This window comes from Prionailurus viverrinus, chromosome A2 (genome assembly GCF_022837055.1).
Source record: "Prionailurus viverrinus isolate Anna chromosome A2, UM_Priviv_1.0, whole genome shotgun sequence".
Lineage (NCBI taxonomy): Eukaryota > Metazoa > Chordata > Mammalia > Carnivora > Felidae > Prionailurus > Prionailurus viverrinus.
The window spans coordinates 5,048,408-5,063,636 of record NC_062562.1 but is presented as its reverse complement, the minus strand read 5'-3'; the positions used below and the strand labels follow the sequence as shown (position 1 = coordinate 5,063,636).

Below are 15,229 nucleotides of genomic sequence, written 5' to 3'. Positions count from 1 at the left end.
TGTCCTGCCGCCGCAAGAGCCCTGATGCGGCTCGTGCCAAGGCCCCTCGTGGCTGCTCCTTGGCTGCCTCTTGACCAGCCTCTCCCCGTGGCCTCCCCACCCGCCGCTCACTGCACTTCCCTCCTCCGTGCGGATGTTACTGGCCCCTCCTGGCACTTGGTCTGCGGCCAGCTGCTAAGCTTGACCTTCTCTCCTCCAGCCGCCTGCCCCCATTTCGGCCTCTGGAAAGGATTCCCATGTTTCTCTCCTACGAGCCCCACACCCAAGGGTCCAGGTGTGCCCTTGGCATCGCTGGGGACAGCTCAGATGTAGGCCCTAGGCCGTAACTCGAGCCTGCCTGAGCTGCTGCTCTCCGTGGCCCAGACACGAGACCGGCTTCCCCAACCCCACCCGACACTGCACAGTTCACCTAATGGCCGCTTCTGTCTCGCTAGCCTCTCTCCATCCCCATAACTGGCCCCCAGTCCAGGCCACCAACCCGGGCCTCCCCCCCCCCCCCCGCCCCACGTCACCTCCCGCCACCAACCAATCCCCCACAGCCCACATGGCCTGTTCAGAGCACAAATCTGATTATGTCTCTTGATGCTTAAAATCCCTTAATAGTCCAGAGCCCACTAATGGCTTCCCAGAGCTTAGGCCTAAGGACCACGCCCTGACCCAGGGCTGAGGTCTGGCTCCTGGCTGCCATCCAGGGTGAGAAGTACCTTGACAGGCTCTCAGACCAGTCTTCTGAGGGGGAGGTCAGCGCCCTGGCCCAGAATGAAACAATCTGGAGAGGGAAGGCTGTGTCTCTCTACCTAATGTGGGAATGGGCTGGGAAGGCCCTCAAGGAGGCCTCAGGCGGCAGAGACAGGCCTCTGAGAACTGGCTCTGCAGGGGGAGGGTGGGGCATGTGCCCTGGCTGGAAGCCCAGCTGCCCCACCTCCCGCATCAGCCAATCTGGGGGCGGGGTGGGGGGGGGGGGGGCCGGGCCCAAGGCCAGGGCACTACCCAGCTGGCAGTCCCCATAGGCACCTGGGCAGCGGGAAGGGTGGGCAGGAAAGAGGCTCAGACTGTGTGTACAAACATAGATTCTATTGGGGGAAGAGGAATGGGGGAGGAGGGATGAGGGGTGCAGGGCTGGGGTCAGTCCTCCTTCAGGCTCCCGAACACGGCAGCCGGCACACTCTGCTGCTCCAACCGCACCTCTGGGAAAGGAGAGAGGCCACGGTCATTCCGGGAGGGGGGGGGCCCCACCCGTGCCTCCGCCAAAACGTCCTGCCCACCTGGCTGGCCCCCTACCGTTGGGTTCCAGATCCATCTCGTCCTCGTCCTCGTCCCCCCCTAGCTCGATCTCCTCCGGGTTGGCTTGCTGGGCCAGCTCGGCCAGCTCCTCCCGGGATGCGTCGCTCCTGGGGGTGGGCAGGGGGCGGGCAGGCAGGGGTGAGGGAGGGAAGGAGGGAGGGAGGGGGCAGGCAGGGGAGAGGGAGGGAAGGAGGGACAGGGCAGGCAGGGACGGAGGGAAGGAGGGAGGGAGGGGGCAGGCAGGGGGGAGGGAGGGGGACACGTGCCGCTCAGCCTCCCCGCCACTCCTGCCCCCGCACCTCACAAACAGGATCTTGCTCTGGGCCCGCGGGGGCTGGTCCCGCTCGGCCTCGGCCGCCAGCTGCTCTGCCCGCTGCTCCAGCAGCTTCATGTCGTCCATGCCGCTCTGCCCGGGGGCGAGGTCAGACACTGGTGGGGGAGCGTGGGGGTCACGCACCAGTCTGCCCAGGCCACACCCGCGCCGGCCCCCGCCACAGCCCACAGGCCGCTCTGCTCCTTACCGGGCACCCCACCCCCATCCGTCCGAGGACCCAGCCCTCAAGGAGTTCCCAGGTTCGGCAGGGGGTGGGGAGGTGGACGCTCAACGCTCTCAGACCAGGCGGTCAAGGGCGGGCAGAGAGCAGGGGCCCACAGCTGCTCACCGGTGCCCGTGGCGCTGCCCGACACCTTGAGCATCTGCGAGGCCATGAAGTTGACCTGCGTGTTGTACGTGGCCTGCACGCTGCGGCGGATCCGCAGCATCTCCCGGATGGTGTCCTCGTTGCCGTGACGGACCTCGAAGTCCTTCCACGTCTGCCAGAAAGCCCCGGTGGTCTGTGCGGGGTGGGGCGCACGGCGTGAGCGGCTGGCTCGGCTGCAGCCTCCGTCACTGCCCGCCCGCCCGCCCGCCCGGGCCCGCGTCCTACCCGGGGGTCACAGATCTGGGAGCAGAAGCTGTAGATGGCCCGCGCCCGGTCGATCTCGCCGAGCTTGCACTCCATGTCCGCGAACCGCAGGCACATCTCCCGGGCGTGTTCGTCCGACAGCACCTGGGTGGCGGTGGCCAGGAGGGGGCAGGGCGTGAGCGGGCTCCCCGTACCCCGGGCCCTCCGGAAGGCTCCCGGAGGTCCCACGGGTGGGGGGCATGCTCAGAGCCTCTGGCCACCCCCGTTCCCCGCCCCGCCCCACAGGGCACCTCGATGGCCTTCTGGTAGATGCCGCGGGTGTGGGTGACCCCGTAGATCTCCGCCGCACGCTTGATGTAGATGTTGAACATGTCGTACTGCTGGGCGGGCTCCACGGCCCGGGTGGCGCGCTCGTACACTGCCATGGCGTGCCGGGCCAGGCCCCACTCTTCCTCCAGCTGGGCGTACAGCAGGTACAGCGCTGAGACACGAGGCGGGGGGGGGGGGGGGGTCAGAGGCTGGTGCCCGGCCCCAGACAACCCATCCCCTGCCCAGCCCGGCCCGGCCACCCGCCCGCCTCACTCTTCGCATATTTGGGAGGGCAGCCGTCCAGCGCCTGTTCGAAGAGGTCCCGCGCCCGCTCCAGCTTGCGGCCCCCGTAGCGGGCAATGAATTTGGTCAGGTAGGTGCTCCAGATGTCAGACACGTTGGGCCACTTGAACAGCGAGATGCCACGCTCATACGCCTGCCCCGAGAGAGGGTGTCGTGTGCGGGAACCCAGGGCAAGAACACGTGGCGTCCAGCCTGCCAGGAGGGTCCCCACGTCTCCCTCGGGCTGGTCATGGCGGCCCCTTCCCCGTCCACCCTGCCCCACGATCACGGCGCAGTCAAGGGGGCCTGTACGTCTCCCTCAACGGACCAGGACTAGGACCTACCAAGTCACCGGTAGGTAACCTTATGGGCGGGGGAGTCGGGGGGGTCCTCAGTTCTGTGGACACTGGAGCCCACGGCCTTGGGAAGAGGTTCCCATGCCCAGGCCAGGGGCAGGGCCGGTGTCACTCAGGCGGGGGGGGGGGGGGGGGGGGGGGAGGCACACGTGTATGTCATCTGGATACGTGCGGTCTCCGCCTAGAACCGAAACCTCTCAATAGAGAGGCAGGGCCTCCCAACACGTGCACGTGCAGGACCTCACGTACCTACAAGCTGTCACACGAGCAGAGCAGGGACAGCCCGCACACACCCGCCGCCCAGAAACAAGACTCGGTGCCTGTTAAGAGGTGAACTGTGTCCCCCAAATTCCTGTTGAAGCCACAACCCCAGGACCTCAGAATGTAACTGGACTTAGAAACCAGGCCTTTAAAGAGGAAATGAAGGGGAGTCGTTACAGTGGGCCCTAACCCGAGATGACTGGAGTCCCTGTGGGATTAAGACACATACACACACCGGTGGGAAGACAGCCGCCCGCTAGCCAAGGACAGAGGTCTTGGGAGAGACCAGCCCCGCCAGCACCACAGTCTGAGATTTCCAGCCCCCAGGACGAGGATGGTACGTCTCTGCTGTCTGAGTTCCCTGCTCTGCGACACCTTGTTAGGGCCACCGGAGCACACGGACACTGCGGCCGGGGCCCCGGGACATGAGACCCCGCCGTCCGGGACCTCCAGATCAGCCCCCCTCACCTTGAAGCTCTCCTCGAAGTACTTGTGCTCCTCCAAGAACATGGCGTAGTTGATGACAATCTGGGGCGTGGCGATACGCAGATCCAGGATGCGGTCGTAGACGGCCTTGGTGGACTGCGGGGCAGCAGCAGGTCAGGGCACGTCCGGGGCAGAGACTGCGGCCCTGCCCCCGGCTCCACGCTGCCACGGGCCCTCGGCCCCCCGACTCACCTGGAAGGTGCCCAGGCTCTCCTCCAGGTCGGCGAGCATCGACCACACCTTCAGGGACTTGTACACGCGGTTCTGCACGGGCTCCGAGCCGTCGAAGTACTCGGCTCGGCGGGCAGGCAGCGCGGTGGCCTTCTGGAGGGAGCAGGCAGCAGGGCGGGGGCTTGGGGACAGCCGGACATGGCCACACAGCACACCACGCCCCCGCCCTAACATGGGCTCGCGTTTACCCGCAGCAGTCGCAAAGCCTGGTCATAGTTCTCGTGCCGGAGCTCCAGCTCGCCACACTCACACCACACGCTGGCCAGGTCGTCCACCTGCTTGAAGCTCACCTTGGTGGCCTTCTCCAGGATGATGCGGGCCTGCAGGGGTGGGAGAGGGCAGGTTGGGATGCTGTCTCTCGGGCCCCCGCCCGCCCCCGCGAGAGCGCACGTGTCTGTGCCTCCTGGGTCCTCTGGCCAAGCACATGCCTCTACTCACACACGCACAAACCCACACACGCAGGGCACTCACATCGTCCAGCTGCCCATTGTCCTCGTAAAACTTGGCAAACGCGACCCACAGTGTGTGGGGCTTGCCTGTAGCCTTGAAAGGGTCCACCGTCTGCACGGCCTCCGTGTACGTGTTGATGATCTGGGTGGGAAGGACGGAATCAGGCTGGACGGTCGGGGCCGGCAGGCAGGGGAAGGGGGGTGGGGCGGGGCCGTCACACACCTCGCGGGGGCGGCCCTGGTGCAGGGCCACGCGCTTGTGCCACTCGTGCACGTGGTGTGGGTTCTGGCGCAGCAAGACGCTGTTGAGGAGCAGGGGCCGCCGGCCAATGAGCTGCTCGAAGCGGGCCAGGCGCAGCTCCAGGTCCACGTCATCTGCGCTCGAGATGGGGGCGGGGCCTCAGCACAGCAGACCCGCCCCCACCTCTGCACCACCAGGGCCCCGACTGTCCGGGGCCTGGCAGACTCACGCCACTGGCCACTCCGGCCAGAGATGCAGTGCTAGTCCCGGCTACTCACCAAAGTTCCACCCACGCTGGCCTCCCTCTGTCGTACAGACACCCCCCCCCCCCCCCCCCCCCCCCCCGGGTCGCTGTCCCTTGGGGCTCTCAGAGCCCTGCCTGCCGGCCCAGCCCTCTCCCCTCACCGGCCCAGGCCTGCCTCACCTTCCTCCTCCCGTCCCAGTTCTGAGGCCGTCTCCATCTTGGCTGCGATCATGCTCTCCTCAAACTGCGCGTAGCTGTCGAACACCTGGGTGAAGTCGCGCACGGTCATCACAGTCCGGATGGCCTCCTCGTACACGTCTCGAGCCTATGGGCACGGGCGGGGTAAAAGGAAAGTGCTGGCTGGGGGCCGCGAGGGCCTGCCCGCGTGGACGCAGGGGACCTGGCCGCACCGCCCGGAGCACCGACACCCAGCAGAGCCACAGCCGCCCCCTGCCCTCCCAGAGTGCAGGGCCCCAGCTCCTCCCCAGTAAACGGTGACGGTCCCCATGCAGAGTGACTATGAAGCTCAAGGGAGACACGTGTGAGGTGGCCGACGCCCGGTTAAGACTCGAGAGGTGACCGACCCCGACGCCCCCACAGGTCCCCGCTGCGGGGACCCCGGACTTGGCCATGGAGTTAGATGCTCAACCACCCCACTTCTGAAGCTCATGTTCTCTCGGTCACTCCCGCCCCTAAGCTTGGGCCCCATCCCTCTACCCCTGTTCCTGGCCAGTCATGCTCCACTGTCCGTCCCACCCCGGCCGCTGGCTCCGCCCACCTCCTGACCAGTCCCCTGCCGCCAGCCTCAGCCTGTGGTGGCCTGAAGGGTTTCTGTGAAGCGCGCAGCCGGTCCTGCCTTCGTCCTGCTCACGCCTGGCTGGCGGCGCCCCTCAGCAGGGCACGGCCGACCCCTCAGCCCGCAGGGCGCTCCCTCCCCTAGCCCATCAGCGGCCCCTTCTCTGCTCCAGCTCCTCTCGCCTCCTCTTCCACGAGGCCCCGACGACTCCAGCCAGCAACTCTGGGGACCCGTCCGCCCCATGCACCCCCCCATTCCACCGCCTGACGACAAGCAAGCTAACGTGGACGCTGACGAGAACACTGACACCTCGGGAGCGACCGCTGTGTCAGGCACCTGCGTGGCACCCGCCCCCTCTCCCCTCGTCGCCTCCCGTGCCTGCGCACCTTCTCGAAGTGGCCGCTGCGGATGTAGTAGTCAGCCAGCGAGCACCAGAGCTTGCCCAGCTGGTCGGTGAAGCGGGTGAGGCCCCCGCGGATGATGGCGTCCACATTGAGTGACTGCACCTTGTCTGGGTTCTGGGAGATGAGGTCACAGAGCTCGTGCCACAGCTGCGGACCCAGGAGGAGGAGTCTCAGCCCCGTGCCCCACGGGCGGGGGGAGGGCAAGCCTTCCTGCCCAACCCCATCCCCCCACAAGCCCACCTGGTAGTTGGACTTGCCAGCCTTGGACACAAAGTGCTCGTCGTTCACCACGGTGGCCAGGCGCTGCGCGGCTTCATCCAGCCGGTCACTGGACTGGAGGTACTCGATGTACTCCTCTGCACTCTCGGGGCTCAGCTGGGCAGCGGGCGGCCCCACCAGCAGTCAGCGGGGCCGCAGAGCCACCCCACCGTCCACCCCCCGCTCCCACTCGGCGGCTCCGGGTCAGCCACGCACCGCTGCCCTGACCTGGCGCCAGCCCTGCCGACCCAGCCTCAGCCACACGTGTCCCACCTGGACCCTACCAGTCCGGCCTCAGCCCCACGGGGGCGGCCTTGACCGGCGGTCCAGCCGAGGCCCCGCCAATCCGGTCTGGGCCCCTCTGGTGCAGCCCCAGCCCTGACCGGTCCGGCTTAGACAACAAAGGCACAGCCGGCACGGTCCGGGCCCGGCCTTTACCCCAAGTCCCCCGGCCAGACGGCGCCGTGCGGAGTTTCACAACGTTCGACAGCTGTTAGAAGCGTGAGGGGGCGGCACCCCCCCCATGCTGTTTCCGCCTGGAAACATTCCCACAGCCGTTCGTCTCCCGCTCCCTGCCCTCCCACGGTTGTGGTTTTACTGGTTTAAAAGATGTGACCAGGAGGGGCGCCTGAGTGGCTCGGTCGGTTGAGCGTCCGACTTCGGCTCAGAGTCTGTGAGTTCGAGCCCCACGTCTGAGCTGTTAGCACAGAGCCCGGAGCCTGCTTCGGATTCTGTGGCTCCCCCTCTCTCTGCCCCTCCCCTGCTCATGCTCTGTCTCTCTCTGTCTCAAAAATAAATAAAAAACCATTAAAAGAAATTTGGGGCGCCTGGGTGGCTCAGTCGGTTGAGCATCCAACTTCAGCCTAGGTCATGATCTTGCAATTTGTGAGTTCGAGCCCCACGTTGGAGCCTGGAGCCTGCTTCGGACTCTGTGTCTCCCTCTCTCTTTGCCCCTCCCCTGCTCATGCTGTGTCTCTGTCTCAAAAATAAATAAAAACATTTAAAAAAAATTAAAAATAATAAAGAAGCAGAAGGGGGGGATGCTTGGGTGGCTCAGTCAGTTGAGCATCCGACTTCCACTCAGGTCATGATCTCACGGTTCAGTTCGTGAGTTCGAGCCTCATGTCGGGCTCTGGGCTCACAGCTCGGAGCCCGGAGCCCGCTTTGGGTCCTGTGTCCCTCTCTGTCTGCCCCTCTGCTGTTTGTGCTCTGTCTCTTGCATTGTCTCAGAAATAAACGTGAAAAAAAAAATTTTTTAAAGATGTGACCAGGAGACGTGGTCAGCTCGTGGGCACCTGTCTATCCAGTTAGATCAAAAGCTCCGTGCAGGCAGGGACTGTCTTTGTCACACGCTGTCCCAGCACTTGTCTCAATGCGAGACATGCAGCAGGTGCTGGCAGATTATTTGGAGGGAAAACAAATCGCCAACGAGAGCCTTCCCCGCCTCCCGTCTGTCGGGTGACACCCCTCGAGGGGCCAGTGTCCCAGTAAGCCGGCGCTGGGAACCTCGTGAAGCGGCCTCTCGCCGCTCGGTCCCGCCCCACCCCCACAGGCGTACCTTGAGGAAGCGCCGGTAGCCCCGCACGGCCGTCTCAGGTAGCGGGTGTGAGCGCAGGAAGCGCAGGTACAGGGGCCAGATGCGAGAGTGCTGCGTGATGGGCAGTGCCCGGAGAGCGCGGTCGAAAGTGCGGCGGGTGTGTGTGATTCGGCCCTGGTCCATCAGGAACTGGCAATAGTCCAGCCACAGCCGTGGCATCTGGAGGCGTGGGGGACGGGCAGGGTCTGAACCGCTGGCGCCACGGCTCGACCACAGAGACGGCACGTGTCCTGTGGCCAAAAATGCAGCAAGACCCGGGAGCCCGTCCCCTAGGGCTAATCCAGCTCAACCTCGGGCACACCGAGGCGACAGGACTCCAATCCCCCGGTCCCCGTCCACTTGCACCTCCCCCTCAGCCCTCGCCCGGCCTCTGCCCCCCGCTCCCACCTTGTGCATGAACACAAAGGCCCTCTCGTGGCAGTTGTTGACATCTTCGTAGGCCGGGTCGGTCACGCAGCGATGCTTCACCTGTGCCCGGCGCGCCTTCAGGTATCGGTACCAGAGTTTGTAGCTGGGGAACGCGGGAGGGGCAGACAACGACCGGTCATCCTCACATACCCCTGGAACCCTCTGCCCTGTGCCGGGAAGTGACTGCAGGGCAAAGGGGCCTGGGGAAGGACGGCCAGTCTCAGCATTGGGGGGCACGGGCCAGGACACCAGGGAAGGTGTGCTGAGCCGTCAGGGGATGTACACTTAGTGCCCGAACGACAGCCATCACCTGGGACCTACTGGCCAGTTCCGTTACGGCTAGATTAGGTGGGGTGGGGTGGGGGGCCGGGCAGGGCGGCTGGGACCGTTCCCACCTGCAGGGCAGCAGCTTCAGGGCCCGCTCGTACAGCTGATTGAGCCTCGGCTTCGGGGCACCCTGCTTGAACTCAATGTAGCGGAGCCAGCATTTGACGGAGAACTGGTTCCGCATGATTTCCTCCTCGTAGGGGAGGTCCTCTTCCTCCTGCGGGAGCCAGGGAACGGGGAAAAGAGAGACCTGAGCTCAGAGCCAGGGCACCAGACAGCCACATACCAGGACTCAGGTTTGGATTTCACTCCTCGAAATCTTACTGCCTACAGTCTGACCCGGGTCATCAGACTCCTCAACCACAGGGTTCCGGGCCAGACTTGAGACTGTCATCCAGACACCATTCTTTTGGCCCTCCCAGTCAAGCCACCTACCCTCTGGCCCAGGTCACCAGATTTCTCAGACTCCCCGTCCACTGCCAGGTCTCTCTGGACCTGGACGCCAAGCTTTAACTCCGCACAACACGCCTCTTCCTAAACACCAGGCCTTCAGCATCTCAGGCTCCCATTATCCAGAACTACTCAGCTGTCCCAGAACTCGGAAAGTGAACACGGAAACCTTATTTGCCATGAAGTCAGGAAGCCCTGAAGGGGGGCACTCCCATGCCTACCATCTCTTTGTCAATTGCAGACCCCCCCCCGCCCCCCCGCAGGAAGAAGGGCACCTTGCGTTCCCAACAGAAAGAAGCTTACTTTACTACCCCAGCAAGATTTTCTCCTTGCCCGGCAACAGCCCAGCCAATGAGAAGCCGCCACAACTCAGCCAATGAGAAGCCATCACCACCCTCAACTATCACTTTCACCTAACAGATTTTCCTTCAAACCAGCCCCTCCTAGTTTACTCCTTTTTCTCTATAAGGTGACGTTACTTGGGCACCCAGGTGGCTCCGTTAAGCGTCCAACTTCGGCTCAGGTCATGATCTCACGGTTTGTAAGCTGGAATGCTGCATCAGGCTCCGTGCTGACAGCAAAGAGCCTGCTTGGGATTCTTTTCCTCACTTTGCCCCTTCGGCACGTGCACGTGCTCTCTCAAAATAAACAAACAAGTTTTAAAATAAAATAAAGTGATGCTCCTCTCCTTTGTTCTCCAGACTAGCCTTTGGTTTTGCCATAGCTTGCATATCCTGAATTAAAATTCCTCTGCCGTTCCTAAACAAACCCACTCTGCTGATAAAATCACTGGCAGTTTTATTTTCCAAGTCGACAGAAGCTAGACCTTTACATCAGAAGGAGAGGTATGGACCAAACCCCAAGACTCCCCAGTACGAAACACCAAACACCTGTGAAGATGTTAGGCCTCTACAGACACACCTCACACATACTGCTGGTTCAGCCCCAGGCCACCACAATACACATCACAATACAGCAAGTCAAATGAATTTTCTGGTTTCCCGACACACATAAAAGTTATGTTTACACTGCAGTCTATTAAATTTGCATTGGCATTATGTCTAAAAAGTGTTATAACTTGATTAAAAGATACTTCCTTACAAAAAAAGTGCTAACCACTACTTGAGGTTTCAATGAGTTGTAATCTTTTTTTGCTGGTGGAGGGTCTTGCCTCAAGGGTGATGGCTGCTGACTGATCAGGGTGGTGGCTGCTGAAGGTTGGGGTGGCTGTGGCAATTTCTTAAAATAAAACAAAATAAAGCCTGCCACATCAACTGAATCCTGCCGCCACGAACAACTTCTCTGTAGTATGTGACTCGGTTTTTGACAGCCCTTGAAAAAAATTTTTTTTATGTTTATTTCTGAGAGTGAGAGAGACAGAGCACAAGCAGGGGAGGGGCAGAGGGAGAGGGAGACACAGAATCCGAAGCAGGCTCCAGGCTCCGAGCTGTCAGCACAGAGCCCGACGCGGGGCTTGAACTCAGAACTGAACTGCAAGATCACGACCTGAGCCGAGGTCGGGCGCCCAACGGAGCCACCCAGGTGCCCCATCAGTTTGACAGCATTTTACCCACAGCAGGCCTTCTTTCCAAATTGGACTCCTCTCCAACCCTGCTGCTTTGTCAACTAAGCGTATGTCATATTCCCTCTCTGTCTTCTCCGCACTGGGAGCAGCTCTCTGGCCACAGCCCCTCATCCTCTGAAAATGTCCGCCTGTGCAAAGTTCGTCTCCGCCCCCTCCTTGGTCAGGAGCACCTGTCAGCTGTTGAGCCAATCACTGTCTGCAGTGGCATTAAAACCCCCAGAGACACTGACAGATGAGAGCCTCAGCAGCTGGGCAGCCCCACGTCCCCTGACCTCACTTATTCCTAGCCGCAGTTTCCAAACCAGTGTTGCTTCAAGGGACATCGACACAGCAGCCAAGTTCATTGGGACTAGGGCTGCCACAGTTGGGGTGGCTGGCTCTGGGGCTGGAATTGGGACTGTGTCTGGGAGCCTCATCACTGGCTATGCCAGGAAGCCCTCTCTGAAGCAACAGCTCTTCTCCTCCACCATTCTGGGCTCTGCCCTCCCAGAAGCCACGAGGCTCTTCTGCCTGATGGCGGCCTTTTGTATCCTCATTGCCATGTGAAGGAGCCATCTCCACCTCCCATAAGTTTTTCTCCTGTGTTTCGTCTGCCCTGGGTGTTCCTTTTCCTATACTTCCCCAGGCAGCCTGGGGAAAGTGGTTGGCTCAGGGTTTGACAGAGGAAAGACAAATACTGTACTAACAAGAACAAAATCGTTTATGTCACATTCTAGAAGCTCTGTTGCCATTTCAACAATCTTCACAGCATCATAACCAGTAGATTCCATCTTGAGAAACCGCCTTTTTTTGCTCATCCATACGAGGCAACTCCTGGCTGGGATGGCTGGGTGGCTCAGTCCGTTGGGCGTCTGACTTCGGCTCAGGTCATGATCTCACAGTCCGTGAGTTCAAGCCCCGCGTCGGGCTCTGTGCCGACAGCTCAGAGCCTGGAGCCTGTTTCGGATTCTGCGTCTCCCTCTCTCTCTGCCCCTCCCCTGCTCACACAGTTTTTCTCTGTCTCTCAAAAATAAACATTAAGAAAAAAAAAGCAACTCCTCATCCTCATTTTATAATGAGATTGCAGCAATTCGGTCCTATTTTCAGATTCCACTTCTAATTCTGGTTCTCTTGCTGTTTCCATGTTTCCACCACATCTGTAGTTACTTCCTCCAGTGAAGTCTTGAACCCCTCAAAGTCATACAGGAGAGCTGGAGTCAACTTCTTCCAAGATCTTGTTAATGCTGTTATCCTTACCTCTTCTCATGAATCAAAATGTTCTTAATGGCATTTAGAGTGGTGAATCTTTTCCAGGAGGTCTTAAATTTGCTTTTCCCAGATCTATCAGAGTAATTACTATCTAGAACTGTAACCTTATGAAACGTATTTCTTGGAGTGCCTGGGTGGCTCAGTCGGTTGAGCGTCCAACTTCGGCTCAGGTCGTGATCTCACAGCTTGTGAGTTCAAGCCCCACGTCGGGCTCTGTGCTGACAGCTCAGAGCCTGGGGTCTGCTTCGGATTCTGTGTCTCCCTCTCTCTCTGCCCCTAACCCACTCACATTCTGTCTGTGTGTCTCTCAAAAATAAATAAACGTTAAAAAAATTTTTTTAATGAAACATTTTTTTTTACATTTTTAAAAAAATTTATTTATTATTGAGAGACAGAGAGACACAGAGCATGAGCAGGGGAGGGGCAGAGAGAGGGGGAGACACAATCCGAAGCAGACCCCAGGCTCTGAGCTGTCAGCACAGAGCCCGACGTGGGGCTTGAACTCACAAGCTGTTTGATCATGACCTGAGCTGAAGTCAGATGCTTAACCGACTGAGCCACCCAGGCGCCCCAAAACGTATTTCTTAAATAATAAGACTTGAAACGGTAGGGGCACCTGGATGATTCAGTGGGTTAAGCGTCTGATTTCAACCCGGGTCATGATCTTACAGCTCATGGGTTCGAGCCCCGCGTCGGGCTCTGTGCTGACAGCTCAAGAGCCTGGAGCCTGCTTCGGATTCTGTGTTTCCCTCTCTGCCCCTCCCCTGCTCATGCTGTCTCCCTCTCAAAAATACATAAACATTAGGCAAAAATTGTTTTTAAAAAATTGAAATTACCCTGATACATGGGCTACAGAAAGGATGTTATGTTAGCAGGCGTGAAAACAACATTAATCTCATTGTACATCTCCATCAGAGCTCTCGGGTGACAGGGTGCATCGTCATGGAGCGGCAACATTTTGAAAGAAATCTTTTTCATGAGCAATAGGCCTCAACACTGGACTTAAAATATCTAGTAAGTAGTGTTCTAAACAGACATACCATCATCCAAGCTTTGTTGTTCCACTTACATAACACGAAGCGGATTTAGCTTAATTCTTTTTAATTTTTTTAACGTTTATTTATTATTGAGAGACAGACAGACACAGAGCATGAGCAGGGGAGGGGCAGAGAGAGAGGGAGACACAGAATCCGAAGCAGGCTCCAGGCTCTGAGTTGTCAGCACAGAGCCCGATGCAGGGCTCGAACTCATGAACTGTGAGATCATGACCTGAGCCGAAGTTGGTCGCCTAACCAACTGAGCCACCCAGGCGCCCCTGATTTAGCTTAATTCTTAAGGGCCCTAGGCTTTTCAGGGCACTGGCTTCCACTTCGAGCCACCAGCTGCATTAGCCGGACAACAGAGTCAGCCTGTGCTTTGAAACGCTGAAGCCAGGCAGTGACTCCTCCTCTCCAGCAATGAAAGTCCTGGAAGGTCTCTTCTCCCAACAGAAGGCTTTCCCATTTCTATTAAAAGTCTGTTCGGTCTGTGCAGTCACTTCATTAACTATCTTAATGAGATCTTGCGATCGACTTGCCACAGATGGCTACATCAGCACTCGCTCCTTCATTTGCACTTTTGTGATGGAGACGGCTTCTTTCCAAAAACCTCAAGAGCCAACCTCTGTTAGCTTCCAAGTTGTGTTCTTCAGCTTCCTTACTTCTCTCAGCCTTCGCAGAACCGAAGGGTTAGGCTTTGGCTGAAGGAGACTTTGGCTTAAGGGGATGCTGTGGCTGGTGTGATCTTCTATCTAGACCACTGAAACTTTCTTTGTAACAGCAAAGGGCTGTTTCGCCTTTTTTTTTTTTTTTTTTTTTTTTATCATTCATGTGTCTGTCACTTCTAATCTTCTCCAAGAACTTTTCGTTTGCATTCACAATTTGGCTATTGGTGCCAAAGGCCTAGTAGCTTTCAGCCCCTCTCAGCTTGCAACGTGCCTTCCTCATTAAGCTTAATCATTTCTAGCTTCTGATTTCAGGTGAGACGGTGACTCTTCCATTCACTTAAACACTTAGAGGCCACTGTAAGCTTAGTAATTTCAAAGTGGTCATGTCTGAGGGAGTAGGGCGGCCCAAGGAATAGCCTATGAAGCCATCCCAACACACACAACAATTATTAACCTCCCGGTTTTACATGGGTGTGGCTCTTGACGCCCCAAAAGTCATGAAAAAGTATGAAATACTGTGAGATTACCAAAACGTGACACAGAGACATGAAGTGAGCAAATGCTGTCGGAAAATGGTGCCAACACACTTACTTCATGTAGTGTTGCCACAAACCTTCAATTTGTGTTTAAGAAAGAAAGAAAAGAAGAAAAAACCCCACAGTAGCTACAAAGTGCAATGAAAGGTCGTATGTCTGTGCTCCAGATACCAAGTCTTGGGACTCTTCAGAATCCCAATGGCCACTGCCTGACCACAGTTGACTCCACAGTTCTCCTAATCCAGACAGCAAACCTTCGTTCCACAAACTACAACGCTCAGGACTTGACCTAGGCCGTTACTCAGAGCACCAAGGCTTTACCACAGAAACCAGAACCCCGGCCTGATCACTATGCCTTAATTCCAGACTCCGGACTTCTACAAGATTTCGCTATGCGATTCCCCTCCCCCGCTCCCGCGCGCTCCTATTTCCACCAAAGGTCCGGTTATCAGGCCCTGAACCTCGACTGCAACTCTTAGACCACTTGGACTCCACTGCCAGACTTTTGCTCCTGGACACCCTGGTCCGTAGGTCCTGCCCCCGGGCGGACAGAGCTTTGGCCCAGACACCCCAGGCGGCCAGGCCCCGAACCCCTGAAGTATCCAAGCCCAGGTTCTCCCACGCGGGCCACCCCCGGCCCCGCCGCGGACTCACAAAAACAAGGTCCGGCCGCTCCGGCCGGGAAAGACGCGCCATCACCACCATTTTCCTGGCTCTCCAGACACGGACAGAAGTCGCGTTATAATGACGTCTCCCGCTGAAGGCCCGCCCCCCAGGGCCAGACCTATTTCCTATTGGTTGAACCTTTTCCGACCGAGCGGACGACGTTTGTTGACTTTCGCGTGGACGGCTCCAGGGACCGGAAGC

General features: G+C 58.9%; 2 protein-coding genes across 3 annotated transcripts; one reads left to right on the top strand and one right to left on the bottom strand.

The window, feature by feature from the left end:
* Positions 1–1,053: 1,053 nt before the first annotated feature.
* On the bottom strand, positions 1,054–15,095 carry XAB2 (XPA binding protein 2). 2 transcript variants are annotated; one of them, XM_047849218.1, is made up of 19 exons: positions 15,017–15,095; positions 8,907–9,055; positions 8,491–8,614; positions 8,065–8,262; positions 6,489–6,623; positions 6,231–6,395; positions 5,229–5,373; positions 4,787–4,938; positions 4,586–4,705; positions 4,303–4,434; positions 4,076–4,207; positions 3,866–3,979; positions 2,772–2,934; positions 2,480–2,670; positions 2,211–2,333; positions 1,947–2,118; positions 1,584–1,713; positions 1,282–1,391; positions 1,054–1,187 (listed from the first exon to the last, which is right to left on the bottom strand). In XM_047849218.1, the coding sequence occupies exons 1-19, from the start codon at positions 15,065–15,067 to the stop codon at positions 1,126–1,128; spliced, it is 2,568 nt and encodes an 855-aa protein (XP_047705174.1). In that variant the 5' UTR covers positions 15,068–15,095; the 3' UTR covers positions 1,054–1,125. The 2 variants fall into 2 exon arrangements, with proteins under 2 accessions (XP_047705174.1, XP_047705175.1); XM_047849219.1 differs by having other exon boundaries at positions 4,076–4,204.
* LOC125160348 (ATP synthase F(0) complex subunit C2, mitochondrial-like) lies at positions 10,979–11,419 on the top strand. Its single transcript, XM_047849220.1, has one exon. The coding sequence runs from the start codon at positions 10,994–10,996 to the stop codon at positions 11,417–11,419; it is 426 nt and encodes a 141-aa protein (XP_047705176.1). The 5' UTR covers positions 10,979–10,993.
* Positions 15,096–15,229: the final 134 nt, after the last annotated feature.

What these genes read in the sequence shown, in the direction of transcription:
- XAB2 (XM_047849218.1), bottom strand. Translation starts at nt 15,067, where the DNA reads ATGGTGGTGATGGCGCGTCTTTCCCGGCCGGAGCGGCCGGACCTTGTT. An exon ending in ACTGGGACGGGAGGAGGAAG is followed by an intron (nt 4,939 to 5,228) that starts GTGAGGCAGGCC and finishes TCTCGAGCGCAG; the next exon opens with ATGACGTGGACCTGGAGCTG. An exon ending in CCCAGATCTGTGACCCCCGG is followed by an intron (nt 2,119 to 2,210) that starts GTAGGACGCGGG and finishes CACCCCGCACAG; the next exon opens with ACCACCGGGGCTTTCTGGCA.
- LOC125160348 (XM_047849220.1), top strand. Translation starts at nt 10,994, where the DNA reads ATGTCCGCCTGTGCAAAGTTCGTCTCCGCCCCCTCCTTGGTCAGGAGC.